Source organism: Cibotium barometz, chromosome 32 (assembly GCF_041138505.1).
Source record: "Cibotium barometz isolate CiBa-2024 chromosome 32, ASM4113850v1, whole genome shotgun sequence".
Classification (NCBI taxonomy): Eukaryota; Viridiplantae; Streptophyta; class Polypodiopsida; order Cyatheales; family Cibotiaceae; genus Cibotium; species Cibotium barometz.
Genome location: NC_141077.1, coordinates 7698804 through 7721828, shown reverse-complemented (window position 1 = coordinate 7721828; position 23025 = coordinate 7698804). Strand labels below are relative to the sequence as shown.

Here is a 23025-nt window from a genome sequence, read left to right as displayed (position 1 = left end):
ATCCCTAAGAGCTACTCTGATATGTCCAAACTGAGACAATCATCACCCATAACTGAGGTAAGGTCATGGTGAATGATAGTAGAATGTTTCTTACAGACCTCCGCTCCAGCATCTCTGTCCAAAGAGATCACCGTGTTGTCATCTCCATACAGCGAACGATCATCGACTTCGCTCTCAAAGCCCTTCTCTGGCCATAGGTCTAACTTATAGAGTAGCCTAGAATGCTATATTTAACTTTACCTTAGATATCAACCTCAGCCTCCCCTTTTGGATACATTTACCCCACCATGGGGTATTTCCTAACCTTAGGGGACCCCGTTTTCCCATGTAGCCTCCCTCTCAAATCTTGATCAGGTAATCACAATAGACCTTCCTGAATTGTCTAGTAAACCAATCTAGAACCCATTTTGGTTCCAAGGGAATATATTGCTGAGATCATTCTTCCTATACTAGCTCCTCAATTAAAACCATCTCATCTCCCTCATCCAGCTTCTCTTTCAGTCTACTAATATGAAAGACTAGATGTAGAGTCTCCTTCACAAAGCTCTAATCGCTAAGTAGGATCTTTTTAACACACAATGCTTATCACTATTATAAGAAAAATTGATTTGAGAAAGATATTTCTCCCACTTCGATTGCCTCTTAGAAACATAAGCCTTTAGCATGTCTTCCAACATCTCGTTTGTTCACTCCATCTGTCCACCATACTCAGGATGTTCAGATGAAGACATATTCTCTCCACCATACTCAGGATGTTCAGATGAAGATATATTCTCTCCACCATACTCAGGATGATCAGATATCAGATGAACGTAGACATTATGGTTTGCACATAAGAGAACCTAAGCTAAGGTGGATGGAAGATATCTAGGGTGTGTGTGTGTAGAGCATAGCAAGGTGGTTCCAAACGTTATGTACTGTACGGATCCGTACGTACTGTACGTTGTTTGGTACGGAACAAAATTTTAAGGTACGTAAAAATACGTACTATTGGTAAAAATACATAAAATGTCAAAAATTTCAGCCACTTACATTAAATTTCAGTCCATGTCCACATTGACATATAAAACTTTTGAAATAGAGACACAACAAGGTCAAAAACCTACTAATTCAAAAGTGAGAAATTAGAATCACGAAGTCGTCAATCATACTTAATAAGTTAATCGTGCTTAATACTTAATACTTATTACTTAAGACAAGTCACATTGTCACAAGTGAGTCGTGACAACTCACAATTCACATCAAGAAATGATGAAATTTGAAAATGAGTCTATGAATAATGACAAAATGTACCATGTCCATACAACACCAAATCAAAACTATGGTAATCCAAATCAAAACTCATCATCCGATGAGGATGATGACCCTGGAGAATCAAGCATATAACCCTCCGTGATGACATTGCCCTCGTCATCATACTCAGGCCCTGTCATCATGGGCACAGGTGGGTGGGCTGCCTCAGATGTCCCTGTCCCTGTCTCTGCATCATCCTGCTGGGTAGTGTGAATGAGGCGAACGGCCTCATTCGCACGTGCTCGAGGAGTCTGAATAGGCAGCTTCCCTCTCCGGGCGCCTCTCCAGCCAGAACTCTCTGCATCTGCAGGTCCCTCATGTAGCTGAATTTTATAAAGCTCGGGCTCTCGATCTCGTCACCCGCCTGTCTACACTCTCCAGCTGAAACCGATCCCGTCAAGTGGGAAAGACTCAGTTGGACACCTACACGTTTAATAGCACAACTTTAAAACCACAAATATGAAATGGACAACTTAAAACAACTTGAAATTTAAATGAACAGAAATGGAAAGATGGACACCAGCACTGGGGCCGGAACGGGCCGACCCCCCCCTCAATATATGATATATTTATTGGGAGTATTTAAAGAATACAATGCTCCATGGGTTCTGAGAACCAGATAATGTCCATGCACATATGAAAACAGTACTAAACAAATAGCTCGAATTTCGATGTAGAAGCTCGAAGCAGATTGACCACTAGTGTGGTCCAATCGCTACGGTCCTGTGCTTTCACTGGACTCCGCGGAGAGCACCACACTGGTGTTCCGAGACCACGCACAGACAGGCGCTCTCGTACTAACGCCTGGCTCTCCCGATCTCAACACCTTTGGACCGAGGTTCGCCCATATAGCTTGGACAACCCGGCACCGAACGGGTGTAGGCCGAGCGGGACGACTCTTTTACTAGATTTAGACATTAAATGCTTTACTCAAATCTGAAAATCACTTACTTGTAATTGGTTGATGAAAGACCAAAACTTGTGGTTTGCTGAGGATGAAACCACCCTTGATGAAGAAGCAGTTGCCTCGTGGTGAACCACCAAGACAAGCATCACCTCGAAAGACCACAGCCGCCTGAGAGGATGAGAGAAAACAACCACTAGGAAGCACCTTGTTGCAAAGAGCCGGCTGACTGTAGGAAGAGAAACGTAGCCCTCAAAAGGTGGCAGCTGTTTTGCAGGGTAAGCAGCCGCCTATTGGAGAGGAAGGAGGGAGTCGTGTGCAGCACAGCCGCCTGTAGACAATTTGGCGCAGGCAGCAGCAGCATAAGCACCCCCCTGCAGAATTCAACGCAGCCACCCACAGCAATGTTCAGTCGCCTGTAGAGGGGCAGTAGGCGCAGCAGCAACAGGGTCAGCCGCCTGTAGAGAGTCCACGCCTCAGAGCAACCACAGCAGTGATATTCAGCCTGTAGGAGATGACTACGTGGAGAAAGCAGCCAGCCTGTAGGAGATGACTACGTGGAGTAAGCAGCCATCAGCAACCATACTCAGCCAACTCTGTGTAGAGGTATGCGCAGCCAGCAACAAGGGATTCTGATGCAATCGCCTTCATGAAGAGTATGCGCCAAAGGAAGAGATGGTCGCCGGTTGATGATTTCCACGCCAGCGGCCAGATGATAGTTTGAGAGAGAGAGCCCTTTGTTATTAATAAAATTCATGTGGAGTTTAACTCCACGCTTGCATGAAGGTGGGGGAGTTTGGGTAGGTGCCCTTGCCCACCCCCACACTCACTTAAAGTGGGGCTCCCCACCTTGGCCCCAAAGTGGGTGCCCAAAGGGGGTGCCCACTTTTAAATGAGTGTGAACCCCTAACCTTATAAAGCAAAGGGGTTAGAATTAAATAACATTTAACAACATGTACCATATACTTACCACCTGTTCACATGCACTGAAACTCGTCAGAATACAGGGCAGACTTCACGACTCACTGGCAGGCGTCCCCGCTCAGTAAGTAACACGTCAAGCAGGCAAACACACGAATACATGTCATGCGAAAACAGTTTCAAGCATACAAAATATGTGTGCATGTGCAAAAAGTAACATGGACATATCTCCCGTTCATGGAACATGTACAAAATATCTGTCGGCACAAAACTGGCTCGACATAAAACATAAAAACCTGGTCTTCCTATGGAGTGACAGTCCCATAGGTAAGACACAGTTCCAGGCACGAGTTTCCCTAGGTGTGACAGTCCCATAGGTAAAACACGGCACGAATACTGGCTCTTCCATGGCGTGACAGTCCCATGGATCGAACACAGTCCAGGTCATACACGGGTGGCACTGATCTGGCTCCCGTCCATACGACACCATCCTGCTAACACACGGGTGGCACCAGTCTGGCTCCCGTCCATGTCAGCAAAATACTGGCCTCTTCACATGAGACACCGGCCTGGCCTCAAGTGAACGAGACGCAAAAAGTAGGAATGGACCAAATGGTCGGCCAATTGGTGACATCCCCCCGGGCTTCTAAAGAGTTGACCTCAACTTAAAAGCCTCAAGATATGCCTGCAACAATTGCGGATAATCTGCAAAATAATCTTCATTTACCCATTTGGCATCAATAGGCAAATAATTCTTAAACTTCACAAGGTATCTCCTGGAAAGCTTTCCTGCAGGTAGCTTTCTCTCCTTGTGAAAAACAATCTGTTCTGGCTGGAGGATCTCCTCAAGCTCTTCAATTTCTGGTGGATCTTCTGTGACAGGCTCATCAGGATCTGGCCCCACATATTTCCGAAATAGACTCACATGAAAAGCATTGTGAATCTTCCAATGACTAGGTAAAGCAAGCCTGTATGACACTTCATTGATCTTGTGAATCACCTTGAAGGGTCCATAATAGCGAGGAGAAAGCTTAGGATATGATCCTTCTCGTCCTGGCCTCTTCCGAAGCCTAGCCTTCTCAAATTTCAGCAATACCCAATCACCTTCTTTGACTTCCATGTCCCTTCTATGCTTGTCAGCAGCCTTTTTATGCTTATCCTGAGATCTTGCAATGGCTGTCCGCACCTGACCAAAGGCAACATCCAAGTCACGAACATATTCATCAGCTGCAAAAATCTCATCCTTGGTACGAAGGATGGGTGGCAAGACCACTCTGCCATAAATAATCTCAAACGGAGCCTTTCCTGTGGAAGCATGGATTGTATTGTTGTAGGCAAACTCAACAAGTGGAAGATACTTCTCCCATGCAGTCTTTTGATCTGCCACATAACACTTCAATAAATCCAACACAGCTGAATTTGCAGCTTCACTTTGGCCATCCGTTTGGGGATGATAAGCTGATGAAAACTCAAGCTTAGTACCCATATTATCAAATAAAGCCCTCCAAAATAGGCTTGTAGTCCTGGGATCTCTATCCCCAACAATGGATTTGGGCATACCATGATGCTTGAAAATATTAGCAAGAAAAAGCTTTACCATATGATCAGCTTTGATGGTTTTCTTGACGGGCAAGAAGTGAGCTTGCTTGCTAAACCTGTCCACAATAGTCCAAATAGCATCATTCCCATGCTGGGATCTAGGCAAATCCATAATAAAATCCATCGTGATACTTTCCCAAGGTTGCGAGGGAATAGGCAATGGCTGAAGCAAACCTGGAGGTTTTTGCCTGTCAAATTTCACCTTTTGGCAAGTAATACATGCACGCACATAAGCCTCAATGTCTTTACGCATGCTTGGCCAAAAGAAATACCTCTCAATCATGCGAGTAGTAGGCATAATACCTCTATGACCAGCATAAGGTGGAGCGTGACATTCGTCCATAACCTTTGGACGCAAATCCTTCACCACACATAGGCAATTATCCTTCATGAGATATCCCTCGTTGATAACATAAGAGGCATGTGAATGACCAGCCATCAAATCAGTCCATACATGGCAAAAATCAGCATCCAAATGATACAAATCTCTCATAGCAGATAGATCTCCATGAGAGGCCACTGAGACTGCAGCAATATAAGGCCTCCTAGATAGTGCATCGGCCACCACATTTTTCTTTCCTGGAGTATGCACAATCTGAAAATGAAACATGGAAAGAAAATTCGCCATTCTCATTTGCTTCTCTGAAAGCTTGGTTTGAGATAGAAAGTATCTCAAGCTTTGATGATCTGTCTTGACCACAAATTCAGCCCCAAGAAGATAATGTTTCCAAATCTTTAAGGCGTGAATTACAGCCAAGAGCTCTTTCTCATAGATATCCATATGAAGCTCAGCATCATGCAAACGACGGCTCTCGTATGCAACTGCATGCCCTTCTTGATTTAGGACAGCTCCTATGCAATCACCACAAGCATCACATTCAACCACGAATGACTTGTGCAAGTCAGGAACAATCAATACTGGACCACATATGATCGCATGCTTGAGCTGCAAGAAAGCATCCTGTTCCTTTGAAGTCCATTTGAAAACAGTTTTCTTCTTCGTGAGATCATGTAGAGGAGTGGCAATCATAGCAAAATGCCTTATGAAACGCCTGTAATACGAACATAATCCCAGAAAACTACGTACTTGATGTACGTTTTGCAATTCGGGCCAATTCCGAATAGTCTCTATCTTTGCAGGATCCATTGTAACTCCATCCTTGGATACAATATGACCCAGATAATGAATCTCTGAAAGGAAAAACTCACTTTTCTTAGCATTGACGAAAAGTTTATGCTTCTGCAACTCTTCGAACACTGTGACCAAATGAGTTCTGTGTTCCTGCTCATTCTTGGAGAAAACCAAGATATCATCAAAGAAGACTCCTGTAAACTTGCGATGGGGTCGGAATATCCTATCCATCATACGATTAAAAGTAGCAGGAGCATTGGTGAGACCAAAAGGCATTACCAAGAATTCATATAATCCGAAGGCTGTCCTGAATGCAGTCTTATGGACATCTTGTGGCACCACTCGGATCTGGTGATAACCACTCTTCAAATCAAGTCTGCTAAAGCAAGCTGAACCATTAAGCTTATCCAAGATATCATCAATACGTGGAATAGGAAATCTGTTCTTGATGGTAAGCTTGTTCAAAGCTCTATAGTCCACACACATACGGAATGATCCGTCCTTCTTTTGAACAAGAAGCACAGGAGAGCAGTAAGGTGAGGAACTGGGCTGAACCAAACCTTTCTCTAAAAGCTCGTTAACCTGCTTCATAATTTCTTCTTGTTGTGCGGCACTTACTCGGTATGCGGGTTTGTTAGGAGGAGAACTACCTGCCACAAGATCTATACGGTGATCTTCGGGCCTTTGGGGAGGTAATTCACCTGGCAACGAGTCAGCAAAACAGTCTTTGAATGCATTAAGAAAATTCAGCCTATCATTAGACATAGCATCCACATTTTGATGATTTGGCACAAGACTATCACGCACAAAAACCAAGTACGCTGAAAGACTCTTTTTCATTGCTTTATTAATTTGGATGTGTGATACAACTGGGATAGAATCCCCTTCTTTGCCAGCATCAATAAAGTGCATGCGGCCTTTATGCATAAAGGAAATCATATTGGACTTGTAGTCTTTGCGGGGCTCAAGCCTATGGTGCCACGGCTTGCCCAACAATACATCACATCCATTCAGAGGAGCAACTAGAAAATGCTCATTATCAAGATAGCCCTGTATATGAATACGCAACTTCCCAATCAAAGGGGTAACCTGCACCTCTTTACCAATAAATGCAGCTTCGGCTTCAATCTGAGGTCCCATGTTTTCAACCTCAATACCCAATGCAGCTGCCATTTGCATAGAGATGAAATTGTCAGTTGCACAGTCATCAAACATGAATAATGCGGGCTGATCCTTGATTTGCCCCCAAGCCTTGCAAACCATTCTCTCTTTAGCATCATGACCTGTATTACCTTGCACATCAGGAACTGCATGAACATTTGCTTTGGTGTGCTTGTCCTCGTGCTTTGGTTTGCGATCTGGGCATTGCCGAAACATGTGGTCTTTGCTACCACAAGAAAAGCATTTTCCATCCTTAGCATATTGCTCTCTTTGCTCCGGGGTTAATCCAAATTTGTTCTTTCTTGGGCCCTGTTCTTTATTTTCAGCTTTACCACCCTTGTAGGACTCCCGGAAGTTCTTTTTAGATGGCTGTCCGCCCTTTTGCTGATTTGGGACAGCCTTGTCCTTTGCTTTGGAACCTCCTTGATCCTGCTTGATCTTGAGCACCAATTGCTCTGTAGCAAGGGCAGAAGCTGTGAGTTGTTGCAACGTATGTTTTGGGTGCAGTTCAATACCCGATCTATAAGCAGGTTGCAATCCAGAACGAAACTTCCTCTTTCTTTCCTCCTCAGAGATTAGCATGAAGGGAGTCACTTCCAGCAACACTTTCCAAAATTTGTTCACATATTGTTGCACAGTCTCATTATCTTTTTGTTCCAGCTTATCCCACTTTTGAGTGAGAGTTTGCTCTGCATTGGGTGGCAAGAACTGAGCATAAAATCTATCTTTGAATTCCTTCCAAGTAGAGATGGGATCCTTGGTGATCTTTTCGGTGATCCACCAATGGGCAGCAGTGCCTTTCAGAAACATGCTAGCATGGCGCACCTTCGACTTTTCTGTAAAGTCTTCATCGCTAAAAGCAATGTCGAACTGTGCCACAAACGCTAACACCTTAGAAGCATCGTGTTCACCATGAAAGACATCAAATTTGACAGATTTATCACCTGCTTTGAACTCCTTGAGCTTCCTGGTATGAGGCTCATGGTCCTCTCTTTTTCTTTTCCCCTTATCCAACGGGGTAGCCCTGTCTGCATGGGCTCCATGGGCCGTCATAGAAGCTTCATGGGGCACGGTGACATGTGCTCCACGAACTCGAAGCTCAGATGCATGTGACTTACCTGCATATGGCATGGTCTCTCCATGAGACAACTCAGAAGGCAAAATTTTTCTGGAAGCAGACCTGTCACCATGAGATACATATCTTGCATGCATGTGACTTTCGTGCCCTCCATGAGCACTGGCATACATAAATCTGTCGGGCTTAGTGTCTTGGGGAGAGGATGCATGTCGAGAGGTGACAGTCACCTCTTCCTTTTGCATATAAGATTTCAGCCTCTGGGATGCGGGATCTCCATGCTTCAAACGAGGTGGATTTCTGAAAATCAGCTCCCCGTCATCCCCCTCTTTGATATCACCTTTGCGAAGAAGATAGGCAAGTGCCAACTCCCTTGGTTTCTTGCCCACTTCACGAGCCATTGATTCAAAGGTTACATCAACCATAGCATCAGCCTTCCTGGCTTCAATAGCACTTTGTAGATGAGGATCTTCATGCAAAAACTTCAATTCTTGCTCTTGAGCCTGCAAAAGTTTTCTCATATGTTCCATTTCAGCTTTCATAGCATCAGGGTCTTGTTCAAGCATAACTGTCTTTCCTGGAGACAGTTGACCTTTGGATTCACTATCAAGAACCCTTTCAAGGGGCTTGTGCCTACCACGCAGGGCATCAGACCCACGAGAAGCACTAGATGGACCCCTCGAATTTGGTACTTCCAAAGGGTTGCCTTGGCTGTCCATTGTGTTCAAAGTTTGCTAAAAGCGGGATGTCCAGTACACAGGTTCGTTTCCCCACTAGGAAGAGGGAAACAACCGTGCTCTGATACCAATGAAACCGATCCCGTCAAGTGGGAAAGACTCAGTTGGACACCTACACGTTTAATAGCACAACTTTAAAACCACAAATATGAAATGGACAACTTAAAACAACTTGAAATTTAAATGAACAGATATGGAAAGATGGACACCAGCACTGGGGCCGGAACGGGCCGACCCCCCCCTCAATATATGATATATTTATTGGGAGTATTTAAAGAATACAATGCTCCATGGGTTCTGAGAACCAGATAATGTCCATGCACATATGAAAACAGTACTAAACAAATAGCTCGAATTTCGATGTAGAAGCTCGAAGCAGATTGACCACTAGTGTGGTCCAATCGCTACGGTCCTGTGCTTTCACTGGACTCCGCGGAGAGCACCACACTGGTGTTCCGAGACCACGCACAGACAGGCGCTCTCGTACTAACGCCTGGCTCTCCCGATCTCAGCACCTTTGGACCGAGGTTCGCCCATATAGCTTGGACAACCCGGCACCGAACGGGTGTAGGCCGAGCGGGACGACTCTTTTACCAGATTTAGACATTAAATGCTTTACTCAAATCTGAAAATCACTTACTTGTAATTGGTTGATGAAAGACCAAAACTTGTGGTTTGCTGAGGATGAAACCACCCTTGATGAAGAAGCAGTTGCCTCGTGGTGAACCACCAAGACAAGCATCACCTCGAAAGACCACAGCCGCCTGAGAGGATGAGAGAAAACAACCACTAGGAAGCACCTTGTTGCAAAGAGCCGGCTGACTGTAGGAAGAGAAACGTAGCCCTCAAAAGGTGGCAGCTGTTTTGCAGGGTAAGCAGCCGCCTATTGGAGAGGAAGGAGGGAGTCGTGTGCAGCACAGCCGCCTGTAGACAATTTGGCGCAGGCAGCAGCAGCATAAGCACCCCCCTGCAGAATTCAACGCAGCCACCCACAGCAATGTTCAGTCGCCTGTAGAGGGGCAGTAGGCGCAGCAGCAACAGGGTCAGCCGCCTGTAGAGAGTCCACGCCTCAGAGCAACCACAGCAGTGATATTCAGCCTGTAGGAGATGACTACGTGGAGAAAGCAGCCAGCCTGTAGGAGATGACTACGTGGAGTAAGCAGCCATCAGCAACCATACTCAGCCAACTCTGTGTAGAGGTATGCGCAGCCAGCAACAAGGGATTCTGATGCAATCGCCTTCATGAAGAGTATGCGCCAAAGGAAGAGATGGTCGCCGGTTGATGATTTCCACGCCAGCGGCCAGATGATAGTTTGAGAGAGAGAGCCCTTTGTTATTAATAAAATTCATGTGGAGTTTAACTCCACGCTTGCATGAAGGTGGGGGAGTTTGGGTAGGTGCCCTTGCCCACCCCCACACTCACTTAAAGTGGGGCTCCCCACCTTGGCCCCAAAGTGGGTGCCCAAAGGGGGTGCCCACTTTTAAATGAGTGTGAACCCCTAACCTTATAAAGCAAAGGGGTTAGAATTAAATAACATTTAACAACATGTACCATATACTTACCACCTGTTCACATGCACTGAAACTCGTCAGAATACAGGGCAGACTTCACGACTCACTGGCAGGCGTCCCCGCTCAGTAAGTAACACGTCAAGCAGGCAAACACACGAATACATGTCATGCGAAAACAGTTTCAAGCATACAAAATATGTGTGCATGTGCAAAAAGTAACATGGACATATCTCCCGTTCATGGAACATGTACAAAATATCTGTCGGCACAAAACTGGCTCGACATAAAACATAAAAACCTGGTCTTCCTATGGAGTGACAGTCCCATAGGTAAGACACAGTTCCAGGCACGAGTTTCCCTAGGTGTGACAGTCCCATAGGTAAAACACGGCACGAATACTGGCTCTTCCATGGCGTGACAGTCCCATGGATCGAACACAGTCCAGGTCATACACGGGTGGCACTGATCTGGCTCCCGTCCATACGACACCATCCTGCTAACACACGGGTGGCACCAGTCTGGCTCCCGTCCATGTCAGCAAAATACTGGCCTCTTCACATGAGACACCGGCCTGGCCTCAAGTGAACGAGACGCAAAAAGTAGGAATGGACCAAATGGTCGGCCAATTGGTGACACCAGCTCTCTATGCAGGAGGCAAAGAATCTCGGCCTGCTCATCTCTCAACCGTTGCTCTGCCTCATCAATGGTGGTAGGATCTGGGACCAGCTTGACACGTGTTGGATCCACCTATTCAACGTAAAACCAAAGAGAATGCGGAGTGTCAACGACTCAACTTTTTGTATACTATAGTATAAAAGCTATGTAAATGGGAGGCCAATCCCCACAAGCGAATGAATAGGATAAACTCACCTGTTTTGGGGTGCCCAAAGCATGATAAGCTCGTACAAGCTTCATGTTGGCCCTACAATAGACCAGTCTCTCTAGTTGAGAGGTGCTCAAACGATTGCGTATCTTTGTATGTATGAGCGAGTAAGCGCTCCAGTTGCGCTCACAAGCACCTGCTGAACAATCCTGCACTCCAATTCAAAAAAAGTGCTTCATTCATGTGAGCTCAGCAATTCCCAATAAGCTTCACAAGACTAGTTCATAGTCCATAGTACATACATGATATACATACCTGAGATAGCACTCGCAGAGCTATATCTGTAAGCTGTGGAAGACCCTGTCTTCCATAGTTTTGCCACCAAGTAAGAGGAAGCTTGGTGGCCTCTGGTCTAAGAGCAACAACTCTGGCAAATGAGGGTCCCAAGTTGTTGACCCAACTGCAGAGCTCCGCATCAATCTCCAATTGCTGCTCCACATCATACATACTATTAATGTATCTATCTCGTAAGGTGAGCAGCTCCCTATCATGAAAGAGAAGTGGCGTCTTGTAGAAAGGATGGAGGAATGCAGCCATCCCATGAATGGGGCGACTCATATACCCCCATCGATAATCCACAATAGCCAATATATCATCTCGGCTGCAAGAGTAAAATAAACAGAGAAGTAGAGCAATTAGTAAGTCAAGACTCAAGACTCAAGAATCAAGAATCAAGATTCTGTAATCGGCCATCAAGAATCAAGATTTTACTTACCAATTCTGTGTCAGGGACGTACAGGCTGCAATATGACTCTTCATCTGCATGAAGAGGTGGTACACTAAGCCCAAAGTGGAGCCCTCCATGTCTGTGACTCGCAGAAGTACAAATACTGGCTGCAAAGCCACCAAGAGAGTTTACACATCCGTCCAGAGGGTCTCATCCAGTATCCGTCTCTGTATGTATTTGGTGGGCTCTGTCTGTGAATGATACATATCTCTCCACTTTGGATCCACAACTGTCTGTAATAGTGGATCTCTCAATTTGAAAAGCCTGTGTAGCACCAAATACATATAGGCAAATCTTGTCTTGGATGGCCGCACCATATCTATGTTGCTGTGGCTCCTAAAGATAGCCAATGCCTGCTGCTTCTTTCTGAAGAATGTAGTGATCTTCGTGGCATCAGAAACTGTGGGTTGCACCCAACTCAGCTTGCCTATGTCCTCCATAAGCAAATCAAGGCAATGGGCTGCACAGGGAGTCCACACAATGCGAGGAAACTCCGCCTCCACCATGTCTCCCATTGCCTTGCAATTAGCAGCATTGTCTGTTACAACCTGCACCACATTCTCTGGACCAACTTCAACAATTGCCTGGCGAATGTGCTGATAGATACTCTCAGCAGTGATGCGTTCGCCTGCCTTCCCAGCATCCACAGCGCGTAAGAAATACGTACCAAGACATGAAGAGACAAGAATATTGATGATGTGTCGTCGCCGTGTGTCACTCCAGCCATCTGAAATGATAGTGCAACCAAATTGTTGCCAACCTGCTTTCACTGGCACCAATGCCTTGTCTATCAAGGCCTTTTGCTCATCAAGCATCGTGGTGCGCATCTTTTTGTACTCAAGCCCTGACCATGACTCCGTGTGTCCAACCTGGGCTATAGCTCTGACTATCCTCTTCCATTGGTCAGTCCTCAAAACATTGAAGGAGATATTGCACTCTATGAGAGTGCGAGCAATCTCCATCTCAGCCACCTTTTGCCTTTCTTTGACCCAAGACTGTGCATGCACACGAGAAGGCAAGGTGGTTTGCCTTTCCGTATATGTATCACCCTCATTCTCATCTTGCATGACAGAAGGCCTCTTTCTCGCACACGATGCCTGCTCAGAAGAGGCAGGCTGAGATTCATCAACCTGCGTGGATGGACCAGCCAAGTCCCCAAGAAGAGCATCATGAAGTGCATCCTGTGTCTCTTGTGTGCCTCTTCCTCTTCCAGCTGCCCCCATTGCAGGGAAATTTTCAGCAATCAACTGATCTCTCAATGCTTGTGGCACTCTCTTGCACCCTGCACAATTGTTGGTGGTGCCAATGCCTGTGAGGTGCTTGATGACACGAGTAATTGTACTCGTGAGGGTGAAATTGCAGTACTTGCACTGCCATTGTCGAGTGCCACTACCTGCCTGCCCTGGAGTAGTCACAATGCGAATGACGTTTGTGTGCTCCTTCCAGTATGGGTTCTCTCGCTTCGGCATGATTGCTCTGACAAATTCAATGCACAATGCCATACAATTTCAATCAGGATTCAGCAATCGTGCAATGCATAATATTTAGTGGGCAGCTCAGGTAAGAGTGAGAGTGAGAGTGAGAGGGAGAGGGAGAGAGAGATTGAGAGCTAAGTGCATGGTCCACAGATGGTGGCCTAAGGTTCTGAGAGAGAGAGAGAGAGAGAGAGAGAGAGAGAGAGAGAGTTATGTTGCTGCCTTGGGGGCCTGAGCAAGGGTGGGTGGGGAAAGGGCACCGACAGCAGATTCGCAGAAGAACACGGTGGATACAGCACCACAGAACATGGCTGAGCAAAGGGACTCGGGAGGGCGGTGGCAACAAAGGGGGGCGAGAGCAGAAGAACACAGAAGCAAATGGGAAGGCCTGGGGAGAGAGAGAGAGACTGTACCGGAAGGTGAAGCAAACGGAAGGCCTGGAGACTCGGACGGGGAGAGAGAGAGAGAGAGAGAGAGAGAGAGAGAGAGAGAGAGACTGTACCGGAAGGTGTGCGAGGCTCGAGCGCTGGCGACTGTACGAAGCGACGAGTCCAGGTGCTGTCGTCGGCTGGCGGCAGTACGGATCGGCGAAACCCAAAAGAATGCGAAACCCCAGGCGATCAACGAAAACCCCACCCAAAAAAAAAATCCACACGTACGAATGGATCCGTACGTACGGATCTCCGTACTGTACGGATGTACGGTACGGAATGCATCCGTACGTACGTTTTGATCCAACCTTGGAGCATAGTCACAAGGGACGGGGGGCGGGGACGAGGACGAGGACGGGACGGGGGACGGCCATAAGTAGGGAACGGGGACGGGGGAGGGAACGGCACTCAAAAAATACTTTTTTTTTTAAATTTTTCTACTTTGCACTTATTCTACTTTGGAAGTACATCAAAATGAGCACAAATTTACACTAAAATGGTAAGCTTTTGAGTCATATTAATAATTAAGTAGATACAAAATGCGCTTCTCCTTGTCGAGCAATGTAGTGCGCAAGCTCTCGGATGAGGGGGGCGTATAGGTTGAGCCATACTCCCCAATCTTCTTAACCATGACCTTGAAGTATTCCGACCTATTCAAGAAAGTAATTTACTAATGAGAAGGGGACTAGGATGATGAAAACATGAATGATGAATTGGCAATGATCGATTGCACTTACCTAGCCGCTTGAAAGGCAATGTGGTCGTGGGAGAAGAAGCGGGCCACCGCCATATCCACCTCCTCCTTCAACTTGGGGTTCCAATTCTCCCCAAGTGTAGATTGTCGCCGTGGGCCACGTAATGATTGAGAGGCCGTGGAGATGGAGGGTGCCGGTGTCGTGGATGGAGTAACATTCCGACTTGATGGTGAAGGTGATGGTGTGCATGATCCCGATCCACCACATGACTCCATGGTAGAGGCTTGAGTTCCTCTCCCCATCGTCGCGGGATCCACGGCCACTCGTGGTGTCCTTCTTGTCGCTTCGACCACTTCGTAGATGCTAAGCTTGTCAAGAAGTTCCCGTCTCTTCTCGGGCGTGACATTCGTGCAAAACCTCACCTCATGCCCACTCTCATGCAAGAGGTGGGCTCGCACTTTGTCGGCGCCACCCGTTCGCCAGTACGGGCAAAGCTTGCATACCCATGGCTGAGAACCGCCTCCATGAACGGATGTGGTGTAGTTTACCTCCTCCCACCATGTCCATCCCGTTGTCCATCTACGAGAAGCCCCGGCACGTGAGGAGGATGCCATGGTTGAAGATGGCTTGACTCTTGAGCCTTGAGGAATGAGAGAGAGAGAGAGAGAGAGAGAGAGCCTTGAGGAATGAGAGAGAGAGAGAGAGAGAGAGAGAGAGAGCCTAGAGGCTTGGAAGTTGGAAGACTCGAAGAGTCAAGACTCAAGAGGCTTGAGGGAGAGGTGAGAGCCTAGACCCTAGAGCTTGGAAGTTGGAAGAGAGAAGATTCAAGAAGCTTGAGCCTTGAAAGCTTGAGCAATGAGCCTTGAGAGTTATGAACTTGTGTGTGCTTGTAGCCTTGTAGAGGCTTGTTCTTATATAGATAGGCAAGAGAGAGAGAGGAAAGCCTCAAGGGCAAGAGAGAGAGAGAGAGGGCCAAGCCTCAAAGAGCCAAGGGCCAAGGCCCAACAGCCATAAACGGCTAGAAGAGCCCAGGCCCAACAGCCATAAACGGCTAGAAAGGGCAAGCAGGCAGGTGCAACGGCAGGCGCAATGGCTCTCTGCCGTCCCCGCACAGCGCCGTCCCCGTCCCTGCGCCATCCCCAGTTTGAAACGTCCGTCGGGGGACGTCCGTCCGTCCCCGTCCCTGCGCCGTCCCGTTTTGGCGTCCCAGCGTTCCTAGGCTCCGTCCCCGCCGTCCCCTGTGACTATGGTGTAGAGAGAGAGAGAGAGAGAGAGAGAGAGAGAGAGAGCTGAATTGTAGAGAGAGTATTGCACGTCTCAATGATGATTGATATGATAGAAGTGATGTTCAGTCACCAAATACAATGCTTTTAGGCTTGCAACCTTTTCTTTTGACCCATACAAATAACAGTTACCTACTTAGTGCTAATTCTTGAGATTAGTGGCCTAATCTAGTAGGGTTAGGGCCCAAGGGAGCCTTGGGATTAGGCAAAAGCAAGCTAATATGGGCGGCTAAGGTTATTATTAGTAAATCCATGTGTTCTGGCTAGTGTGTACCTTACCGACCACACACCATACTCATGTGTCCCTTGTGTCCCGCTGACCAATGTGACATGCAGGGGATTGATCGTAGTAAAACAATCTTAGGCTAAACTAAACTATACTTAATTATACTTAAGAGATAGACAATGGTGTCGATGCAATGCAATGCAACTATATTAAATGGATGAGTTACAATGAAGATCTATAAATAGATCTATGCTGTCCCTAGATGAGTATCTATCTCGGGAAGAGAGAGAGAAGTTGAATGCTGATGATGAATGATTGTTCCCGTCTCCAATGCTGAGGTCCACCCTTGGAATGCTAGCTTTCCTCTATGTAGGAGATAGGAGACGATGACTTAATGCTGAACATACTGAACTGTTGATGATGATGCTGAACTGTTGATCTGTTGACTCCCTTTGCTCCCTAGGAGGGAAAATGCTGAGAAGAATGCAAGATGCTCAGATGCTCCATGACTGAAATGATGCGCTTCTACATATATTGGAATCTGGATGCTGGTCGGGCACTGTACACCAGTTGGCCAGATGTCAAGGACTCCACGACTACATTAAATGCCTAAAATTCTGCTATCGACTACTGAATACTCCTGTCGCCTGCCATAAATGCTCACGACTTCATAAATGCTCTACTACTGCAGTCGGTTGCTGACCAGGTCTTGTCGGCTTGCTCCACAGTGCACAAACTAATGTGATAAATGCTCTAAATGCTATGTACCTGCTGTTAGTACTGCAGAAGCCCCAAACACATGCTCATACTGTGTTATATGCTGTAAATGCCTGGACAAATGGATTAATGCTTATGGATGCCGTGTCACTTGTACAACCCATAGGGTGTGCACGTGACACCCCATGCTACACATCAATGGGTCTTTGGCCTACAACCGTTACCCACGAACATTACCCGTTCACACTTATTATTATAAGTGATGATGTGCAAAGTATGCCGCCATTGGTTTTCCCATGCAACGCCCACATGTCCCACGCATTACTGGCGTATAAATCCCGCGTATCATTGTGTACGTGTCCCACGTGTCGCCATGTGTAAGGGTCATAACATTCTTTCCCCATTTTAGGAATCATCGTCCTCAATGACAAACTGAGGATAACGTTTACGAAACTGAAACTCTGTTTTCCAAGTTGCATCTCTCAAGGGATGTCCTTTCCATTTTACAAGGAACTCCCAAAGAGTACGATTTCGCAATCGTCTTTCTCTTCATTCTAGGATTTGTTCTGGTCCATCATCTTCTTGATCAGGTTCCTACAAAGCAATCATACATCACACTAAATTATCACCGCCATGAAGATAACTCTTCTATCGACTCATGAAATACTGGGTGGACATGACAATCTTGTGATAAGTCTAACTTATAAGCCGCATCTCCGACTGAAACAAAACGGGAACCCAGATGCAATGGACAGAAACTTCAAATGCCAAACAAAGATATGAAAACACAACGAAAATAACCATTAAAAATATCAAAAAGCCCCTTATTTTTGGGAGTTATAAACAGCCGCCAAATATATATATAAAAGCTTGCAAGATCCATGCAAACCTAAGCGCCACTTGAAGTGTTCACACAGCTTAAAAATTCAGGTCCACCTCATGTATATGCTCCTTGTCCAAATCCCCATACGTCTACCCACTTATAGATAAGTGTGAACAAGTATCCTTATAAACCATAAGTGAGTAAAAATCCTGTAAACTCATGTCATGTAATCCACCTTCAGATAAAGACATGCTAGGTACGCCTTCACACAAGTCTTGGCTTTACACAGGCATCTTCCATCCTGTGACTTCCCTCCTCCTATGGAAAATCCCCATTCACACCTTGGCTTCGACAAGTGTATGAAACATTGGTCAAGACTCAAGACTAAAAGGGACCAAATGGTAACACCAACTTGTTTCAAAATCGTCCATGGCCCACAATATATAGGCGACAACTTAGTAGATTTACTCGCATGAAACGTCTCAGTTCTCTGAGGAACAAGTAGAAATGCTTCCTTCCCCTCTTTAAAAGAACGATCTATCCACTTGGGATTAGCATACTGAACCGCTCAATCCGTAGCCCAACGGATATAATCTCTAGCTCTAGCTAAATTTAACTACATATGAGACAGAAATTCAGCTGCACTGGGTGTCTTTTGAGGTAATCCAATTGTACCTGGCATCAATGGATTATACCCATAATTCAATTTAAATGGAGAAAAGTTTGTGGAGAAATGCTTGCGCGAATTATACGCAAACTCCAATAAAGGTGAATACTTTTCTCAATCACTTTGTCATTCACCGCCATAAGCTCTCAACATATCCTCCAAGACTTAGTTGACTCTCTCGATCTGACCATCAGTCTATGGATAATCACTCCTACTCATGCAGAGTTGTGTGCCAAGTTTACTAAAAACATGCTCCCAAAAATTACCTGTAAACCGTGGATCTACGTATGACAGCCATGTAATCTAAACACATTGGCAATAAATAATTCCGCTACTTGTGGAGCTTCAACTTTGTTCATAGTAGGAACAAAATGTGTCATCTATCCACAATGACAAAGATAGCAGTATAACCTTTCTTGGTTTTGGGTAAACCCATAATGAAATCCATGGAAATACTTTGCCATTTCCTCTCTGGTGTAGCAATCCCGACAACTTCACACACTCAAATTTAGTAACTGACATTATAAACAATGTGTCACATAATGATTAATATGTTTCTTTAATTGTGGCCACCACAAGAAAAGTTTAATGACCTCAATAGTTTTCTTAATTCTCGGATGTCCAACACACGGACTGTCGTGACATTCTCGTGTCACTAGTACCCTCAAATTATCTAAGTCCGGAACGCATACCTTGCCGTTCTTCTTGAGAATTCCATTCTCAATGGTAATCTATGTTTACCATACAATAAATCAGACAGGGTTGATTCCTCATCTACTTGGCTAGCCTTTTTCCATAACGATTGAACATACGGATCCGTCTTTTAAGCTTCACGTATTCTATAAATGATCTCATTCTCGACTATATTGAAAGTCATTTGATATATTATGCGAGACAATGCATCGGCAACAACATTCTCTTTTCCTCGTCGATACAAGATTTCCATGTGAAACTCTTGCATCAATTCGGCCCATCTTGCTTGACGGCCTCTTAGATCCGGCTAGTTACAAAAATATTGTATCATGATCCGTGTATACCTTAAACTCAGCTCCATACAAGTAATGCCTCCACACCTTGAGTGCATGGATAACTGCATACAATTCAAGCTGTGTGAGCCGCCCCGGCCAACTAAGTGTGTTCACACACATTATTGCATGTAACATAAATGTCTACAAATACCACCCCACTGCCAATCTAGGAGCCCATTGGCTGCCCTGATCTGCCCCGTTTTTTCGAGCCACAATAGCCTTGGTGGGTGTGCCCATGCCAGTACGGGCTGGTGCACTTAATCCTGCATTTAACCTGTGGCTCAGCTCACCTCCCAAAGCCCCTTCAAACAGAGAACATGGCTGCTTTTTAGCAAAAACCAGTCAACCAGCTTTCAACTCCGTCGTCCCTTCCACCACCTAAACTTGCCCTTACACAGCATAAGGTGCTAATTCAGATCATGTGGAAAGCTCCAGTGAAGATTCCTAGACGTGGATAAAAAATAACTTCTCAAACCACCGAACCATTCTTCAAGAGCTCTTTACCAACACGTTTGGCTCCGATACCAATGTAAGAACCACATCCTGCAAAACCACAATGCACATATGGTTGGCTTTCTTATTGAAGAACACAAGGAACCTAGTATCCAGCTCACTGCCCAACTATAAAGCCCATGCCGCAAACCATTAGCTAGAGGTCTACAGGAATCTAGAGACATAGTTCACACGTGAAGTAAGCCAAAGCATCTCATACCACCCAGACAAACCCGCACAGAGGAGTGTCTGCTAGGCCACGAGTCCAAGTTTACATCTACCCTAGAAACCAGCTGCTATAATAACACAAGAAGGTAAAGATGTGCCAACCACATGGGAAAATCCCATGTCAATGTGGAAACTTTGCAGTTAAAATCCCATAAGTGTGGCACACCTATAACTCCTCATGTTAACTTATTGCCTCTATTAACCACTAAATCTCCCTTCCTCAATCCAGCCTCAAGGTTAACAAAATCCCAAGTTAGAACTGTTAACCAGCCCCAGGCTTGGGATGTAACAAAATCTCATGCTTCAAACCTCATATGCATGTCCCACCCAGGCCTTGTAGAGGGTAGTTTGGGAGAGCTATGGGCCAATGTGAGCCCTTTTTTTGCTGTAGGGGAAAGGCCATTAAATTTACGAATATACAATGATGCACTAGGGTACAAGCAGGTGATGGGAGATTCCAGTACCCAGAAGCAAAGGCCCTTCAGAGTGCCAAATGGAAGGGGGGGAATTTAGAACAAATATACCCGAGTACTCCCGTCTCCCGTCTCGTATCAGCGTAGTCATAGAGAGCTATTATTGGAGTCCAATTGGTGTGCTTTGTGCATTGAAAGACACACTTGCTTCTGCCAGAGTACCTGACACTTAAGCAACCCATTGACACAGACAAAAGAGGCCAGAGGATTGGAAGCTTAACCACTACTACTATCATGGGAGACTATGTTTCAAACTTCGTCACACTCAATTCTGCCTTGTCAAAGACATGCAACGTGCAATCTCAACGATGAGACAAAGAGCTGTACTTGTGATAATTGAACAAGTACAGCCCTCTGCAATCTGCATGAGAAAGTTCTCTCTGTTGTCAGGTTGGACATCAATTCAGAGATGCAAAGGATGTCTCTGGACCCATTTATCATAGAAATTTTAAACATGCTAATTTATTCTATGGTACAAGTGATGGTTTGAAAATATACCATAACACAAATAGTGCCACCTGCATTTGCCAATGTTAAATACATCATTGCTCATGGCCCAACAATCCAGCTGGAATGATGCTTCAAGGTGTGCATCAGCTTCAGCAAGGATAATGGAATGTGGTCCTCGTTTTGAACTCTGCTATTGCACTGGAAGATTACAGGAGCTTTAAGTCCCTTTAAGGGTAATGTACAAAATTATTCATGGCACAGTAAGGATGTCTGACTTTCTCAGGATTTAGAGAGAAGCCTGACTTTCTCAGGATCTAGAGAGAAGCTCAACCAGCTTTCTTGTCCTCAAAGAATAGAGACACATACACTTGTTGCAACAAGAAGTTACTCCTTAAGAGAGGAGATTCTCAAAACTACCATTTGACATGTCTGCGATTTCATGAATCACATGGCACGACTGCGCCTTGAACTGAGCCTTGAAAGCCATCTGCCCCTTCACCTCAAGATGTGAGAGCAACATAACAAAATAGAAATGCCTAAAGGTGCTGGTACTCATACCTGTTCTGAGCCACCAACTGTATCCTTCTTCTCTGCCTAAACAAAGACAAGACACATATCAATATAAGTGCAAAACCAAATCACATTCTGCAAACAGTCCTGCGAAGCTTCAAAGCACAAAGCTGTGCGATGAAAACACAGCTAGAGATAATGTGAATACCTTTTTGTTACTAGCTGCATCTTCAGCCTGTTTTACCAGTGTCATTCCTTCATCAGTTACATGCTGCAAAACAGTGAGAAAAAATGAGGAATAAGTGCAGCAGCTATTTTGTAGTCCACTGTTGCCAATGTTTTCCTTTCTGACTAATGAAGGATATTTTCTTTGAAAAATAAACAGCCAAACACAATAACTGAAAATAAATGAGACTACAGTTGGGCTGGAATTGGCCGAAAACATCCCCCCAACCCCCCAAAAATTAAAACCAAAAAAAAGGGAGAAATATATCTTATACAAGCTATGATGGCCTATCACCCACTGGAGATGCCAGATTATCCAATACAAACACCCAATTGCATATACAATATCTGGTACTTAAAGCACAAATCCAAAAGCAAAGCTTCAATATACTAAGACCTTTCTGATCATCAAAAGGTACAACGCCTCCGTTTAGACCTTCGAATGGCAGCTATTGGTCTTTGGGCAACAAAGATAGACCTTCAAGCAGCAGGTTTAGACCTTTGGGCAGCACGTACAGGTCTTCATGCAGGGACTCAAAGAGATATGGCTACATGCTCTATATCAGAGAAGCACAGGCTGTACAGGAAGCACCACATATGGTACAAGCAGCACAACTGCAGATTCGGGCAGCATAACAGAGATGTACAAACTGAATAACAGGGTGGTGCACTCCATACTAGAGCTGCCAAGGGGGCTAAGCGGAGGGGTGGTGCAAAGCTGGTCGGCTGGATAGCTGCACCGCAAAGGTGGGGCCAGAGAGAAGTTTTCAGCCCCCAGTCTCCTCAAAGAAGCCACGAACAGGAGCTGTCAACGACCAAGAGAAGCAAACCAAGCTCTGATACTAAATGTGTTACATTCGGAAGCTCTGGGAGTGTTCTTTCAGCCCTAAACACCATCTGGGAACATAGTGATGCAAAACGTATGAAGAAGAGAGAGAGAGATAGCTGAGTATTCAGTATAATCACATAATGTACAAAAAGGTACAAGTGTTCTTGCAACCATAGGCTGCCTTCTTGAAAAGGTATAAAACCTAGTCTACAAGCCTAATCTATGAGCCAGCCCATTGCTGGACTGAATGCCTTAAATGATGAGAACATAAGCCTTATATAGCCTTTGGAATATCTCATGGACTGACCGACCTGCTGTCTACCAGCTCCTGGACACATAAAACCACGACATGCTGCAGCCAACAGCAATATTCCTCTTTCATGACTGGCCGACAGCCTTCTGTGTCCCTCCACAAGGTACTCCTGCCAAATAAGAACAGTATATGCTCCAAAATCTGGTCCTGATCCTATTCTGTATCTTGTTGCCTCTTCAAGATTAGCCTGGGATTAGCCAATGCATGTCTTGCTCA

General features: G+C 45.5%; 1 protein-coding gene and 1 pseudogene across 2 annotated transcripts in view; both read right to left on the bottom strand.

The window, feature by feature from the left end:
- Positions 1–23025, bottom strand: part of LOC147619768 (cullin-1-like) — a 40213-nt gene that overhangs the window by 2797 nt on the left and 14391 nt on the right. Inside the window, exons 9-10 of the mRNA XM_086825599.1 lie at positions 21651–21713; positions 21491–21526 (exon numbers count right to left, since the gene is read on the bottom strand). Of these exons, the coding sequence (XP_086681725.1) occupies positions 21491–21526; positions 21651–21713 (99 nt within the window). The remainder of the gene's footprint in view (positions 1–21490; positions 21527–21650; positions 21714–23025) is intronic.
- LOC147619769 (uncharacterized) lies at positions 1335–13585 on the bottom strand (annotated as a pseudogene). Its single transcript, XR_015261786.1, has 5 exons — positions 11933–13585; positions 11473–11818; positions 11205–11366; positions 10971–11081; positions 1335–1616 (listed from the first exon to the last, which is right to left on the bottom strand). The product of XR_015261786.1 is annotated as an uncharacterized LOC147619769 (transcript).